Source organism: Seriola aureovittata, chromosome 11 (genome assembly GCF_021018895.1).
Source record: "Seriola aureovittata isolate HTS-2021-v1 ecotype China chromosome 11, ASM2101889v1, whole genome shotgun sequence".
Lineage (NCBI taxonomy): Eukaryota > Metazoa > Chordata > Actinopteri > Carangiformes > Carangidae > Seriola > Seriola aureovittata.
The window spans coordinates 25605670-25622711 of record NC_079374.1 but is presented as its reverse complement, the minus strand read 5'-3'; the positions used below and the strand labels follow the sequence as shown (position 1 = coordinate 25622711).

The window sequence follows — 17042 nt, the reverse complement described above, 5'->3', positions numbered from 1 at the left end:
TGGCGTTGGAGGCGGCATTTACATCAATGTCGCTACGGGAGCGCTGGAGGGAACCCGGTGTGGTAGGCATCCTGGTGCTCACCAGCTTACCTAGAACAGCAGAGAGATGAGAGGCAAACTCTGAACACTGAAGCAGTTTATTTTAAGAGCCTTTCGACTTTTTACTTTGAACTTCCACATATGTGCAACACAGGGCAAGTTTATTTATACAGCCCCATTCAGACACAAAGCAATTCAAAGTGCTTTATAGAGGCATGGAAATATATCAAAAACAAAACATTAACATGACATTAAAATAGCATTTAAAAACTAATTTGTATAAACAAAAATATATATATAAATCATATCAAGATTGTATAAAATCAAGAAACAAGCAAATGCAAACACAGCACAAGATTAAAAAGATGTTATGTATGTGATTTATTGGTAAGTCACAGCAAACAGTGATGTTTTAATCCCTGATTTAAATGAGCTGACAGTTTCAGTAAGTCTCAGGTGTTCAGGAAGCTTGTTCCACAGCTGAGGAGCAGAGAAACTAAAAGCTGCTTCACCTTGCCTATTGGTTCTGATTCGGGGAACGCTGAGTAAACTTGTCTCAGATCACCTGAGGGGTCTGGATGCTTCGTATCGTTCAAGTAGATCAGAGATGTGTTTTGGCCCAAGTCCATTTAGAGCTTCATAGATGAGTAGTAGGATTTTAAAATCTGTCCTTTGACACACAGGAAGCCAGTGCAGCCAATCATGCGGCAGCAGAACTTTAGCATCAACTGACATCAGATAATACAACAAGAAAAGTGACTACTGCAAAAATCCAGCTGAAGCCCAGCAGACTGGACTCATTACTTCCTCACACTGTGCAAAGGTTTTAGGCATCTCAGATATTTAGATCCATCATGCAATACCATTAAGAAAGCGTCTGATTGGTCCCAGACAGTGACTCCAAACAGAATCATAAAGCACATCTTCAGAGACTGATTGGATAACTTCATGAATAAGCAGGTGTACCTAATGAAGTGAGTGTATATCACATATATACTGTAGCTTTTGAATGATATTTGCTTAGATTTGTTTGTTGCTGTTTATTTTTTATTTTATTTATCACTAAAGTCTCATCTTAGTCTTCACCTCTAAGCTATACATTAGTGCTATTGGGGACAGTGTATATATAAGGTTATTATCAAGGGGTCATTAGGACAGCTGATAAAATAGCAACTTAGACCTGGATAATCTAAACTGCTTTGGCTCTACTAACTTCACTACGCACCTAATATACTTCTCATTTCTGGGGAAAACCACAAACAAAAGGGATAGAATAGATAAAGAGAAATGAAAGTGGCTTACTCCTTGTCATGCTCCCTCCAATGACACTCTTCACAGACAATGGCCGGCTGAAAAAAACAGAGGAAACACTTTTTAGACTTTATGAGCATCTGACAACAATTGACAAGTGTTGTATTTATGAATTAAAACAATGAATATTGAATTATTTTTTATAAAATGTATGGATAAATTGTGTTGGACAGCAAGTTAAATAGGAATAACAATGATAAATGGCCTGTGTACAGTGTGCAGAATTAAAACTATTCAACAGATTGAAAACCTTTCTGTCAAAATAACAAAAATAAATAAAATGAAGATGAGCTCATCCCCATAAACACAAACACCCCACACACAGATGACCACAGCAGCTGCAGCCCTGATGGGTGGACTATGAGGTCATTAGCCAACATGCTCCATAGGGAATCTATAAACCGATCACAATCATCCAAGAGTGGGTGTGTGTGTGTGTGTGTGTGTGAGTGAGAGAGTGCGTGTGTGTGAGAGCTCTCACCCGTCTGCTGTTTGTCTGACAATAATTACCAATGTTTTTACAGTCATCAATAAGATGGATGCATTAGTGGTTTCCTCCAATAAATTACAACAAACAGAAAAGAAGTAGGAGATAGAGACAGAAAAGAGAGAGGGAGAGAAGGAGGTGGAGTAAAGCAGGAGAGTAAAGATGGAACAAGGGGAACACGGTGAGGACAGGAGGAGAACGCTTAGTGTGGAGGACGTCATAGTTCTTACTTAAGACTCTCTTGGGAAGACGATGAAGAACGGTCCGACTGGGGTAGAGACACAATGCTGTCAGAGCTCTTCAGGTGAGACTGCAGGGCCTTCTGATAGGTGGACTCTAGTGCCTGAAACAGATGCTCTGCCTCCCGGCTGTAGTGACCATGGAAACCCCAATAGCACCTATAGATGAGGACAAGGAAGGATTTTCAGTTTAGACAGGGTAAAAATTAGTGAACACTTTCTCATAAAACAAAGACATAAAAAAGTTCAGTCTTAAACAACACTTACTTCCTAGCGATGGATCTGGCCTCAGAGTCCGCATCATGTATTCCTTTCTTGATGGTCTCGGTCAGAACAGCCACATGTCTGGGATAGTAAGGGAACATGGTGAGGAGGACACTAACAGTTAACCTCACGCCAATATAAAAACCACCAAGTACTGATGGATGACTTCTGCAGCCTTAAACCTCAAAATGTTAAAGAACAAAAAGGCTTTCTCCTTTTCTCCTTCCAGTTTTAATCCTCTGGTGGTCCACAGGGAATGTGGCCACCCACAGGGTTTTCTGCATGCTTTTTAAAGTCTCTGCCGCAGTTGCCATGGTTACGAGGATGGGCAAAGTTGCCTTATCGCTCGAGGTCCTGACGATGACGGCTTTCTCGGCACTCATCAATTTAATAGGCCTCATCAGTGGTGCACCCACCCAGTGCTTTGTTAACTCAAATGTTAGCGAACTCAAATGTCATCGAGTGAGAGGAGGAGGAGGAGAAGCTGCATCTTGGTACATATTGGTAGACTCACATGACAAACACAACTTGCCAAAGTGCTTCGATAGTTGTGGAGGAAACAGCGGATATTTTCCTTCTGAAGAGACTCGTCTTACCTTTCCAGTGTATTGGTGTGCCACTCTTGTAACATGAGATCTAGGAACTCGTAACAGCGCCTGGCAAAGTGACAAAAATTAAACATCTCTCAGGTTTGCAATATCATGACATAGAAAACTTGAACGGCCTCATATAGTATGAAGGCAGATGTCCATGTGTAGTTTGATTATAAAGCAGGTCTAGGTTCTATATTAATATTGTGAAAGTATCAAAGCGCTCAGTCCACAGAGAAATGCACACAGCCTGTATTCAGAAACTGAGCCTTAAAAACCAGCTGTAAGGACTTCTAAGAAGCCTGAGAGAGGAGAAACTACATTGAGACGGTTTTTGGTTCTTAAAACCACAAATATATCTTCCTATGGATCAACATGTCAGATAAAACACAGGAAAAGTGTCAAATATGGGAACTTTAGCATGTACAGTATATCTGGAATATATGGATAAAATGTCAATCTCTGCTCGACATGAACGAATGTAAACAAAATCAATCATGCAGCTTTTCATTTTTGACCTGCAGTAATTGTATTAACAGACACCCTGTTTCATTTAATACCAGTAACAAAGTCTTCTTACCGTCTTACTGCTACTGATTTGGAGGTGCAGTTACTGGTAATGATGGGGATGAGACGGGGGTAGTGTGTGTGCTGCAGGGGAAAGACAAAAAACACTGTTATTACATTATGTCTTGTTACAATGACTTCCAGATGACCTGAGGCACCACATCACCCCCCCCCCTGTAGATGTCCTACCCTGAGGATGAGGCGGATGGTGGCCACCCCGGATGTGGCCATGACTTTGGCACTGTTGGGCACAAGGTTCAGCAGTGTGGGCATGATGGTCTCCGCTCCATGGTCAAACTTGTTTCCCAGGATCGATGACAAATGTCTGACGGAGGGTAAAGAGAGGGAAGAAGACCGCGTTAAAGAACAAATGTAAGATGGTCCACTCATGGTGATGTGGTGTTGTTCTCTCTGATAAGACAAAGACGACCGTGGCCAATGTCTAAAATGTACAGCTCCTCTAACAATCATGCTATAATATGAGAGTTTATTTCAGTTTCTGTATTTTAACTTAGGTGTAAGACGCAAAGAGTTTTAGCCAAATAATATTCTCAAAGAGGCAAAAAGCAGCTGTCAGATTATTGATAGTAGATTGAGTCTATTTTTGGACCCCAAACCTCCAACAGAGAGAAAAAAGGAAAAAGAAGGAAACAAAAATAGAGGAAATCAAAAATCAATAGACGCCTTTTAGCTAACGGTTTTAAAAAATGGTCGGAAAATTCAATATGTGATCACCCTCAGCCGGGGAATGTCTGTACTGGATTGAGAGGCAAGATGCGATGGTGACATCTCCCCTCCCATCCATTCATCAACCTACTGCTCTTTCAGTGCGTCTCTACTCTGTTCCACCTCATCAGGGCTGTATTAAAGTTTGGATGACAGATGTTTTAGGATGGAGAGTGCGCTGCACGTTTCATATCTAATCAGGGCTTATTTTCATTAGCTTAAGTGTGTGGAGAGAAAATACTTTATGCTTCATGCTGTTTTCCTGGTTCAGGCTAATCAGTTACAGATTCCTGTTAATATCATAGCTGCCAATCAAAGTCACCATGGCCATCTGACACGTGATCACCATTTTATTAGGATTTCAGTTAGTCACTGTATTAACCTGTATATTAGAGTTTTCAGTGACCTAACACAATGACAATAAGAAAATCCTAAAATACATTCGACTACCGATGGACTTCACTATGACATATTACTGTCAGTATCAAATAATACTGTTTGGAATGTTTTAAAACCACAATGTACTGTTTCAACACTTAACCGTGCGTTCCATTTCAACAGGGAAGTCTGAAATTCTGACTGGAAATTTTCGGGAATTTCAACTAGAACGCCGCCTGAAGTCGGAGGAACCTCACCAACCCGGACCTCAAAATCCAAGATGGCTGCTCTGCAAATCAACTGAAGTGAAAACTGTAGCAATTTACTGTTGATTAGCACTTCTGCCTTATTTGAGTCTCATTGAATCAGTCATACACACAGTGCTGTCCAATCTGTGGACATATTGCTACAGTGCTTGTATGCATAAAATACAGCATAAGGCTTTGTTAAAAACTGGTATTATAATAATAACGACAAACAACAACAATAACAAGCTTCCAACTTATAGTACTGGAATGCAGTCAACTTAGGTGTGACCTCAATCCCAGCTCCAACATCCGACTTCCAAGGTAGACAGAACGCAGCAGCAATCTAAATATCAAGTGTATGCTATATGAATTATTAAGATTATAATATTAACTTTTGGAAATCAAAGAAACAAGACAGTGGGAATGAGAAAAGTCATTTTATGATTAAGACTTATGTCTGAAACTATGTGCAAATGGTGAAAATATGCAATTCTCCAGGGAATTATTATAATATTATTATTTGTTAGGAAAAGGAAATGTATTTGGTAGTTTTAACACAGAGCTCCAAAAAAGCTACCAGATTTAAGCTACAGTAAAAAGGTACCCAACTGTTGTGTCCCAAAAACATTTAGAGAGATCTGGGCGGGACAGAACATCCTGCTCAGCTCGGGATCTTACCCCAGTGTGATGCAGGCCTCGCGGACCACCTGGGAGCGCAGGTCTTTAGCTGACAGCTTGAGGGAAGCTTCCAGGAGACGCAGCTGCTGAGGGAAACCCTCGTACTCTGTGGCGCCGGCCAGCAAGAGTGAACGCACCTTCTTCAGCTGCAGAGGAACAAGAAAGAAGAAGAGTGTGAGACAAAGGCATGTTGTGGTATATTATCATTAAATTCCAGCACTTGTAACCTGTGTACATGTGTGGATGAGGATACTTTTGGTTTCTGAGTCTTACCGCCACCACTCTGTGCTCCCAGTCATGTTTTTCATCAGACAGAACTTCTCTGATCTTGGACAGCTGGTCCTCCAGCTCTCTGTTAGAGTAGATCTGGACACAGAAAGACATTAAAAATACATAATCATAGAATCAGTTATTATGTTACACATCTGTTATGTTTAAGATTCTGACTCTTTATCATCTTCCTCTTAGTGGTGTATTTACACTTAATGCAAATGTCTCTGTCCATGCCAGTGGCTCCATGGAGGTGTCATTAGACACAGCGGTGCTTTGAGCTAAATGTTAATGTCAGCATGCTAACATACTCACGATGACAATGCTAACATGCTGATGCTAATAAAGTATAATGTTTACCATGTTCACCACCTCAGTGTAGTTATTTAAGAAACTCAAAAATAACTTTATTTATCCATTATGAACTTCATTTGTGTAAAAGCATCAGTGAAAACACAACACATAGTCAGAAAAATGAAAGGCACAGAGCAGACAACAAACAAGTGCAGTTTAGTGAGTGTACTACAGCTTAAGATAGTAAGTGTGCTTACAATAGTGCAGAGATAAATAGTAGTAGGTAAGTGGAGGTAAGGTCAAGCCCAGGCTAAAGCTTGACATGGCCCTGCTCGGTGCTGAATATGATTTACATGTATCTGTGGCCTGAAGGTAGAGGTCTGTAGTGGCTGTATAGTGTGTGTGTAGTATCTGAGCTAACCCTCATACTCAGTGAGGGTTTGCTGATTAGCAATGTTCAGCTGAAGCTTGTCCCAACGGGCACATGACTGTCCATCCATCCCATAACTGAAGATATTTCCCTCAAACTCATGACTGACAAGTTCACAGTGGCGCCGGAGGAAAAGCCAGATGATCACCAAAGTCTAAATCATCTGGTAAACCACCAATGTGTATACAACATGTTGTGCCAGTGCATCAAGTACATGTAGAGAAATTTCTGTCGACTTTGAGCTGGTGGTTGTGAGCCATTAAAGAGTTAGAGGACCATCAAAAATCAATCATTGAGATTCATCACCTCGACACAATCTGAACCAAATATTGTGTCAATCTATCACAGCTGTTGAGATATTTCCATAAAAAACAAACATGTCAACCTCATGGTGGCACTAGATAAAAAGTTAGTAAGATTTATTCTCTGGGGACCATGAATGTCTGGGATCAATATACCTGGGCCGAGGGCACGTCTTCAAAGGCTTTGATGAAATCCTCTTCATCGACAGCACCGGCTGCTGCTTCTTTTCCTTTGAACAGAAGGTAAAAGGGATTTTAACAAGAATTCAACACTTTTAAAGAATAATCTCATCAGCATGAAATGCATCTTTATCTGTAGTAACAGTTTTAGTATTGACACATTTACTATACCTAATGTTGAAAGCAGCCATGTATAGTGAACACTCACTAAGCACTTCATTAGGTACACCTGTACACCTACTTATTAATGCATTTATCCAGTCAGCCAATCATGTGGCAGCGGTGTGATGCAGAAAAGCAGGAGCAGGTCAGGAGCTTCAGTTAATGTTCACATCAAACATCAGAATGAGTGACAATAACACACAACAGTCTGTAGAGTTTCTACTCAGAATGGAGCCAACAACAGAAAGCATCCAGTGAGCAGCAGCTCTGTGCTGATGGGAGAGGTCAGAGGTCAGAGGTCAGAGGAGAACTGACAGACTGGTTGGAGATGACAGAAAGGCTATGATCACTCAGATAACCACTCTTTACAACTGCGGTGAGCAGAGAAGCTTCAGAGTGAACAACACGTCCAACCTTGAGGTGGACGAACTACATCAGGTAAGTCTTCCTGTCACCAAGACCAGAAAACCTGAGTCTGCAGTGGATACAGACTCACCAACACTGGACAGATGAAGACCTGGTCTGATGGATCTGGATTTGTGCTGAGGCAGCAGATGGTAGAGTCAAAGTCTGAATCCATGGAAACAACCTGCCTTGTGTCAACAGTCCGGGCTGGTGGTGGTGGTGTAATGTTGTGGGGAATGTTTTCATGACTCGCTTTGGGCTCTTTAATACAAATTAATTACCAGGTTTTAATGCCTCAGCTTATCTGTGCATAGAGGATAATGCTCCATGTCACAAAGCTAAAGTCATCTCAAACTGGTTTCATCAACATCAACATAAATAAGTGAGTTCAGTGAACTTCAGTGACATCCCCCCCCCCCCCCAGTCTCCAGACCTGAATGCAGTAGACCACCTTTGTGATGTGGTAGAACAGGAGATTGGCAGCATGAATGTGCAGCTGACAAATCAGCTGGAATGATGTGATGCGGTCATGTCAACATGGAGCAGAGTCTCAGAGGAAAGTTTCAACAACTGGTGGAGCCATAACATGAAGAGGGAGGAACTACCCATTTTGGTTTGGTGTTCCTAATAAAGTGCTCAGTGAGTGTATATTACATCTGGTAGTTTCTTAATAGAACATAACCATCCCTCACCTGTGATCTTTGTTGTGGTGGCTGAGCTGGGTCTTCTGACAGAGCTCATTACCGTCCTCCGTCCACTGGGGGGAGCTTTTGAGGACGATGAGGAGGAGGACCGGCCTCCATCCACCGAGTCCTCATCCTCAAAGTTCTTATCTGCAACAACAGAGACAGAAAAAAAGGGGAATTTGTGAGGTAACAGTTGATTAAAATCTCCTCGGGATAACGGTAAATGTTATTCACAGGAAGGCCTCGATGACGGCATGAGAGACATTTCTCATGAGGATCAATAAATCATTATTCACTCATCAATCAGAGACATCCTGGTTAGTGGTGAGCTGCATTATCATTCTCCTGTCATTAATCTGCCTAGAGTAAGACCTGAGTCATCTCTGCAATGTATGACCTCTTTCCACCTTCGGGGGGAGAGTCAATCTGTCAGGGTTGTGTGTACGTATCCATTCAACCTTTATCTATCCATCCATCTGACTTTAATCTGGTTTGACAGCCATGCACGGATACATGACCCCCTGTCACCTGCCCAACGTGACTATTCACACGAGGGATTAGCCCGGGGGGCTGATATGACGGCGCTGGGTGGTTGGTGCCAGCTGAGGCACGGCAACGACAGGAATGTTTGAGGCTTCAATCACTTACTATTTCTAAAGGACATTTAGTCTTTTCATTTTGATTTTCAAAACATATCAATCCGTTTATCAGAAAGAATATCGTCTTACAGACGGGCTGCGGTTCAAGAATGAAGCCTTCCCTTTTCAGCCACACATAAACAATGCTTTCATCAGTAAAGCCAGAAAAAAAAAAAGTCTGAACAATGATCAGCCTCACACACACACACAAAAAAAAAACCAGCTCCCTGAATGTCCCTGCTGCCAAGGCTGTCACCATGACACTGCATCCATCACATAAAACCACAGACACAGTGGAGGATGGGGAAGAAAAGGCAACAGGTTGAGAGAGAGCACGAGGTAGAAATCTAAACATTCACAGGCAGAGAAAGACGAGAAAGACAAAAAACACCAAGAGAGACGGGGAGCGACAGAGAGTGAGGAGAGGACGGAGGAGAAGAATAGGAGAGATAAAAGGCATTATTCTTACGAGCGCAGATTTTCTTGCACACCAGCTTCCTCAGCATGTCTCTGCTCCACCCTCTAACACGCTCTCTCTTTTTCACCAGGCATCCCTGTCCACAGTGTGTGTTAGTGTGTGTGTGTGTGTTTGTGTGTGTGTGTTTGTGTGTGTGTGTTTTAGTGTGTGTGTTGCTCTGCATGTGCCTCTGCTGCACGCTATGCTCTGACAAAGTGCCAGACTAACCGCCCCTTAAACCTTCCTCTGTGAGCTCAGTTATCAGAGTGTGTGTGTGTGTGTGTGTGTGTGTGTGTGTGTGTGTTGATGTAGGTGTGTGTGCGCGTGTCACAGTACATCATGATGCTGTGGGTGTGTAGAGACTCTTGTGGTGAAAGGAGGGAGGGGTCTATTGTTGTGAGATCAGCTTTGTTGTGCTTACTGAATACACACACACACACACACACACTCTTACAACAGCAACAGCAGCAACAAGAGAATATTATCGGTGTGTTGTAAAGCAATACTAACACTACAGCTCAGAATAATGTCAAAATACAAAGGGGCAGAGGATGAACAAGGCTTTAGACGTAGTATTTAGCTGCAGTCATATCTCGTGTGGTTCTGCTTCTGTAGAGCAAAAATACTTTATGGTTTTTAATACAAAAGGTGGAAATCTAGAGCTACAATCATTTATTTTTATCTTATATTTAGTATTATAAATGGCCTGGTCTGGTCAGGTTGAAGTTAGTTGGAGCTATGCAGAGAATATAATGATGTCTCCAACCTCTATGCACCAATGACAGTCCATAACCCAGTGCACACAGAGCCGAGTGGAGCCACCTGGGTGTGGTCTATAGTCGGCGCTCTAAACGGCACGTACTGGCTTCATTAATTAAAAGTTTACCATCTCCACCACCTGCAGCTGTTTGATTATCAGCTGATAGAGACTGAACATCACACCTGCCCACCTCCTGTACACTGCACTCCCATTAATCAGGTTTTTCCCCCAAAGAGGCTCACCAGTACGATGAAATGGAGCGCAGCTATTTTTTGGCAGCAGTATATTACTTATTGGAGTTACATCAGCAACAAGAAACTGTGACACATAATTGCCTGATAAATGAGATAATTTAGATACAGTTTAATAGTAGGTTTTTTTGTTAACTGCACAGCCACTCAGTACGTATCTTGGTCATTTTTTTTTCACAGCAGAAATTTTGACTCAGCACAGGTGTTACTAATGACATTAACGATGGCTGTTCTATTCAAATACACCAGTTAAGTCATGACAGTGAGCCAGAACACACAACACCAGGACCACAACACTGAAGCAGCTAAATAAAAGGACTTCACCCCAAGATTCATTTTATTATTTACACGTGGGTTTTTTTCTACTCTGACGTGCAGATGTCTAGTCTGAAAGAGACCTACTGAGTTTTCAGGGATCCTTCTAAAAACTGCTTGTTTACATATTAAATCTCTATTCTGTGCAGATCACAAAGATCTGGCATTTGTCAGGCTATAGTTTGAAATGTACTTTTAATTCCTATGTGCACCATGGGAATGCAGTACGGTGGTGGTGCAGTCTTGGTGGGAAAGTCTTTGCTAAACAGTAGATCATAAAAACAAGAATGCAAGTAGCTGGGTACCAAAAATGTTGGCACAACAACCCCACAGTTTAGCACACACTTTTCACCAATGACAACGCTTGGCTTGAGTGAACCCTTTATATCTTAATTGCTGAACTACTTCTAGTGGTTCTGTGTGGAACACAAGTCAAAAGCCAGCTGGCCTTAAAAGCCTATAAACAGTGATATAACGAGCTGACAGGACCAGCTCCATTTAAAAAAAAAAAAAAAAAAAAACGCTGTATGAGGATCATAAGGAATTTTGTCTAACTTACAGTCACACAACTGGAATAGATTTCAACGTCAGTGACCCCATATTACCAGACTATAAGGCCGGCTCTGCCAAACGTCCTCCATTTTGTTTAAGGCAGACTATAAAAAGGAAATGATCCAGACCTGAACACTCCAAAACAGATATATGAGCTCACCCTGTCTGATCCCCACCTCTACATCAGGGCTGATAGCCTGAGCACCTTAACAGGAATCACAGAGCCCTGCCACAATCACTGAGGTATTGACAATTCACTTCTGCTGGAGCGGCTCCTCTCACCAGGGCTGACACAAATGTTGAGGTGATTTATCTGCGTGTCAGGGGAGAGATTACAGCTGCATAGTACATGCAATAAACTATTCAAACACAGATACACACAAACATATAGAAAACCATCAACACACACACACACACACACACACACACACACACACACACACACACACACACACAGACAGACAGAGGAATGTCTGCTTTGGGCTGAAACAGGTCATTAGTGCTGTCTAACGGTACAGCGGGTGGTGACAGTAGCAGTGATCCCATAGGCCTCCTGATATCACCACTGCCTCTGTGAAGAGGTTTAATCACTGATAACTGGTCTACAGAGAGAGAGGGGCTATGAGTGAAGTCAGCAGCTTATTGTGTCTGGTGTGTAGTTTATATGAGATGGATCCTAAACAGGTTTTTAATGAAAATATACCAGCGTACAGGGGCATGACTTGTAATACTCTGGAACAGTCCCCTCCATCGACCACGCCCATTTTTTCAAATGCAGGGATGTCCAATACAATACGATACACACAGGAAGTACTTCACTACTGAGAGGAAAATGAAAACAGGTCTGTGGGACCCGTTTTCATTTTTTATCAAAAGAAAAATTATATGATTAAGTATTTTTTCAAACCCAGACTCATTGGCCTTGGCTCATTTTCTGTGAAGAATATTTATCAGAACACAATTTCAATGACCACACATTGTACACCCCCCTACACATTTTATATTAACCATACAAGTATATGCTGTTTACTGTATATTGCTTGTAATTGGGATGAAGTAAACATCTGTTAAGTATTTTAACAGAAAATTGTTTGATTGTGTTGAATTAAACCCCAACAAATGCAGCGGGTCCACCAGACCCGCCAACACTGGCTGAGTAACAAAAATATGAACATCACACAAGGGTTAAAGGATTCACTCCAGTATCAGGTTGATTTACATCCTCCATGTGGAGCAGAAAGTGTAGGCCTGCTTCTGGACTCCATCCAACATGGCGGAAATAACGACTTCTTTACCACAAACAATGGCTTTAATAGACTGTAATGCAATGCAGGTATGTATAAAGAGTGATAGGGGGGATAGTTTGAGGAAAAGCAGGCAGACCAAACAGATATCACGATATACAATATTATTGTGTTTTATGTTTATGTGTAAACAATGCTGCCACTAAACAACAGTAGTTTAATTTGTCACACGCTAAAGTACAATGAACAGTAAGCAAAGCAGTGACATAAGGGTACGACTGTACAAATACATAAATAAATTACAGAGATAAATTCCGATATTACTCTTTAGAAACATATTGCATATGATGGAAAATATTTTGATATTCCACACTATCAAATATCTGGCCAAGCCAATCAAAGAAGCAATGCATGTACTTTGCAAACTGATGATAAATAAGTGTGTGACAGTGTCTGAGGATTGATTATTCCTTTAAGTGCAAATGTATGTAAGCTGCCTCCAAGATTGGCATCTTGGATCATATACCTGTCAGTCATTAGACCACCAACCTACTGGCTACCATCTCCTCGCCTTGTTATGTTGACTTAAGGATGTGCTACCTTTTATGACCACAGGGTGTCAGGATACACTGAGAACTGAAACACACAACACATTGAAGTACTCAAAGTTGCTGAAGCTGCATTGGCATTAGCAGAGTCACCAGTAATCTGTCTCTGAACCACAGATTTATATAATAGAGGGGATTTTCTCTTCCCTCACTGTAAAGAATAAAAGCCCAAAGGCATGAGGGACTAAGAGAAACTTCTGGGAAGTTAAGTTCTCAGAATGGGGGAGTCAACTAATATTGTTCTGGACTGCCTCACAGGAGGGGGTGAAACACTGTCTCCCTTTCACTGCCTTCTCTTTTTAACCTCCTCCATTCTTTTGTCTTTCCTTTCCCCTGATCTCTCCATCTTTCTCTTAAGTATCTTTATTTTCTCTCCCATTTTATTTTCTGTCAGTCTCTCTCAGTGCGGACCATCTGTCCCCCCCGGTTCTCCCTGGAGCTCAGGGGAAACTAATGGGGTTTCCATCAGGCACATACGGACCATGGTTTAGCCGGCACCCTGTGGCGTTATATAAGAGACAGACGACTGCTGATCAGCGTTATGTCATAACGAGAGAAGCCTTGTTTCGCTGACAAACCAGAGAGGCTGCCAGCAGGGCAGAAAATTCACCTCCCACCTTCAAGTCGTGGATTAATCAGATCGAATATTTACCAGCCTCTGAAAGCTTAACTTTGTCTTGTCTCTCATTTTATTTTCTCCCACACTGAATAAACCTCCCTGACAAATCATGCCTCTACCTGTCAGATATCTCTCAGGGAGCTGAGCCTTTGCTCTATTGAAACATCGCCGTGACAGCCAGGCAGAGGAACAGCTTACTCCACTGCCAAGAAAAGCTCTGACTGTGCTTACTCTGCTTGTACTGTTCGTGTGTTATTTGCTTTTAGTAGTAGGAAGAACATTTTGCTGACATCAGTCAACTCATGACCGATTCACTTACAAACTTTTACAAGAAAGGTAGTAATGTGTGATGTAATCTCAGTCAGGAGGAGTTTCTTCTTGCTTGATCTCATTCCACATTAAAGTCATAGAGAAATGATGAATTTAACTGCCTTAAAAGCCCTATGCTTTTCCTTAAACACACAGTATGTAACTTCTGCCAATGAGAATCTTACAAAAAACAAGTTAGGCCTATTTCACTATCAATGTCACACAATCATGTTCCTTCACAGAAGAAGCCAAATTACTTGTGTAATCATTGTCAAGAGTGATCGTGGTTAAATTGATGGTGATGCAAGAGTCTTAGGACACAGCTGTTTGATTCTTTTGAATGTACAAGGCCTATCCTGCTCATTAAGTGATTGGTAACATCAGGGTTTTGTCACTGAGGCCAAACCGCCAATTGGTATAAATTCAAAGCCTCTAGAAGTAGTCTTGAAGCACATGTTGCTCTTTGAACATGGCTAAGGTGAAGAAGGAGCTAACAAGTGAGCAACAGGTTCGAATGAAGGCCTTTTTTGATGCTGGCTGGAGTTACTGCCGCATAGCCAAGGACTTGAGATGCAGTCCAAGCACTGTAAAATACACTTTAGACCGCCAATCCACACCAGAACCGAAAGGGGAGAGGTAGAAAAAATAAACTTTCAGACAGACAAGCGAAGCATCTCAAAATTCGGTCTTAAGGACCGAAGAAAGACCTCACGAGAACTGCGTGACGGGATCAACACCACAACGACTAATGGTGCAACAGTGTCTTCAAGAACTGTGTGTCGGAAACTGGGAGAAGAAGGACTTGTTGGCAGAATAGCAACAGAAACCATTGCTGAAAGAGGAAAATAGACTGAAACGCCCGAAATTTGCAAAAGAACACAAGAAATGGACGAAGGAAGATTGGTACAAAGTGTTGTGGACTGATGGGTTTGGCAACAAGCGAAGAGTGTATGTTCGATGGAGGGAGGGGGACAGATTTAAAAATGAGTGTCTCTTGCCAACAGTTAAACACAGAGGGGGTAGTATTATGGTGTGAGGCGCCATTTCAGCCTCAGGAACTGGTGACTTGATGGCACCATGGATAAGAAAGTATACCACAACATTCTGGTGAGGCACGGAGAACCATCTGGGAGTCGTCTTATTGGGCCTGGATTTATTTTCCAAGAGGACAATGACCCTAAACATTCTTCTAACTATTGCCGGAACTACCTGCGACAGAAGGAATCTGCTGGAACATTGAAAATGATGGACTGGCCCCCTCAAAGTCCAAACCTCAACCCCATCGAGAAAATTTGGAGCGAGTTGGAAAATAAACTGGACATTCAAAGGAAAGCATTTGGCTTGAGTTGCAGAAGGCATGGGGTAACATTAGTGTTGAAGTTCTCAGGAAATATATTGACACTATGCTGCAAGAGGTGGACATACCAGATATTAAAGTTAACAGTGGATAAAAACAGTAGGACTCACTTCATCTGATATTTGTTGTGTTCAGAGCAACCATCTGCATGTTTCATGAACACTGTGAAATTAAATCATGTTTTCTAGGCAAAAAAAACAGGTCAATATTTTCATTTCTGTCAGGTGTTCTAATAATTTTGGCCACCACTGTGTATGTGTGTGTGTTTTAAAAAAACTTGTGAAAAAGATATGTATTGAAAGCAGTTTACAGTTTAACAATAGACTTTATTGTCCAAATGACATCAGTGCACTGAAATGGGAATCCAATAAAATAACTAGAAATAAAAAACATAAAAACAAATATATATATATATATATGTGTGTGTGTGTAACTTGAAGTAAAACAAAGGATCAAACATACATAAAATGCTGCCTATATAACTTGACCCGAGCATTTCTCACTGACACATGATCATAAAGGATATTATGTCATGACAGGTGACCAAATGAAACATACTGTCTGTAACCATGATTAAAATCACAGATTTCTCTGGTTGGAGAATTGATAGAAACATCTGGGATAATGTAAGAACACAACTCAACAACATACAGAACATAAGTCTAGTTTTCTTTAGACATTTTAATGTGGAAAAGTAACTCATGGCCCTGAACACTCCAAATGTCCAGGCTTCAACTCATTCATCTACATCAGAAAACACAGACTGATCTTCTGAAGTTGAAGTTCGACCTGTTCGAACACGTGCTGCTCTGAAGCCTCTAAGGTCATTAAAAGTCAAACTATCTGCTCAGATAAGAGAGAGAGAGAGAGAGAGAGAGAGAGAGAGAGAGAGAGAGAGAGAGAGAGAGAGAGAGAGAGAGAGAGAGAGGCAGGCAAGAACAGATTTTACAGGGAAGTGCTGAATGTCACAACAGAGTATCTGCACCAGTGAGATATCTAACACTTTAACACCTTGTGTTAAACCTGTTGGTTTGCTGAATTGAAAGACAGTATACTGTCAACAGTACCTGCTGACAACCTCAATTGTCTGTCCATCTAAAACTAAACTGGATGTAAACCAACAGTGACACAACCACAGTAGATTAATGCATAGAGCTGTCAGTTCTGAATGCAACTAGCAGCAACTCTGATGACATCACAGTAACAACTGGAGATTTTGTCCCCACAACCTTCATATTGCTTGTTTTGTCTGACTAACAGTTTAAAATCCAAATATTCAATTAACAGAGACTAAAAAAACAAGGAAAACCAGCAAATCCTCACATTTGACAAGGTGAAACCTCAGATTTTTCACATGATAAATGACTTAAAAGATTAACTGATCATCAAAACTGTGTGAATCAATGAGTCAATCAGCTAAATGTTTCAGTACTAGAAAGAAAAAACCCTCAACCGCTCAGTTGCTGTTAGCAACAGTCACAGAACTATAAAATGCTTTCACCAAGTCTTGTCACACAGTTTCAGCTTGTCTATGTAACAATGGAAGAATGTTCTCCAGTGTTTCAAACATAAAAGTGAAGACAAAACACAGTTCAGTGTGGGAGTGATGTTATCACAGCACACAGACAAAGCAGGAACATTACTGTAGCCCAGGCTGGTCTGAGAGCAGTGAGCTG

General features: G+C 41.4%; 1 protein-coding gene across 1 annotated transcript in view; it reads right to left on the bottom strand.

The window, feature by feature from the left end:
- Positions 1–17042, bottom strand: part of clasp1a (cytoplasmic linker associated protein 1a) — a 92894-nt gene that overhangs the window by 28814 nt on the left and 47038 nt on the right. Inside the window, exons 9-19 of the mRNA XM_056388841.1 lie at positions 8263–8403; positions 6980–7053; positions 5801–5893; positions 5528–5673; positions 3687–3822; positions 3511–3581; positions 2937–2996; positions 2344–2421; positions 2068–2235; positions 1342–1388; positions 1–90 (exon numbers count right to left, since the gene is read on the bottom strand). The exon at positions 1–90 is cut by the window's left edge and continues 81 nt beyond it. Of these exons, the coding sequence (XP_056244816.1) occupies positions 1–90; positions 1342–1388; positions 2068–2235; positions 2344–2421; positions 2937–2996; positions 3511–3581; positions 3687–3822; positions 5528–5673; positions 5801–5893; positions 6980–7053; positions 8263–8403 (1104 nt within the window). The remainder of the gene's footprint in view (positions 91–1341; positions 1389–2067; positions 2236–2343; positions 2422–2936; positions 2997–3510; positions 3582–3686; positions 3823–5527; positions 5674–5800; positions 5894–6979; positions 7054–8262; positions 8404–17042) is intronic.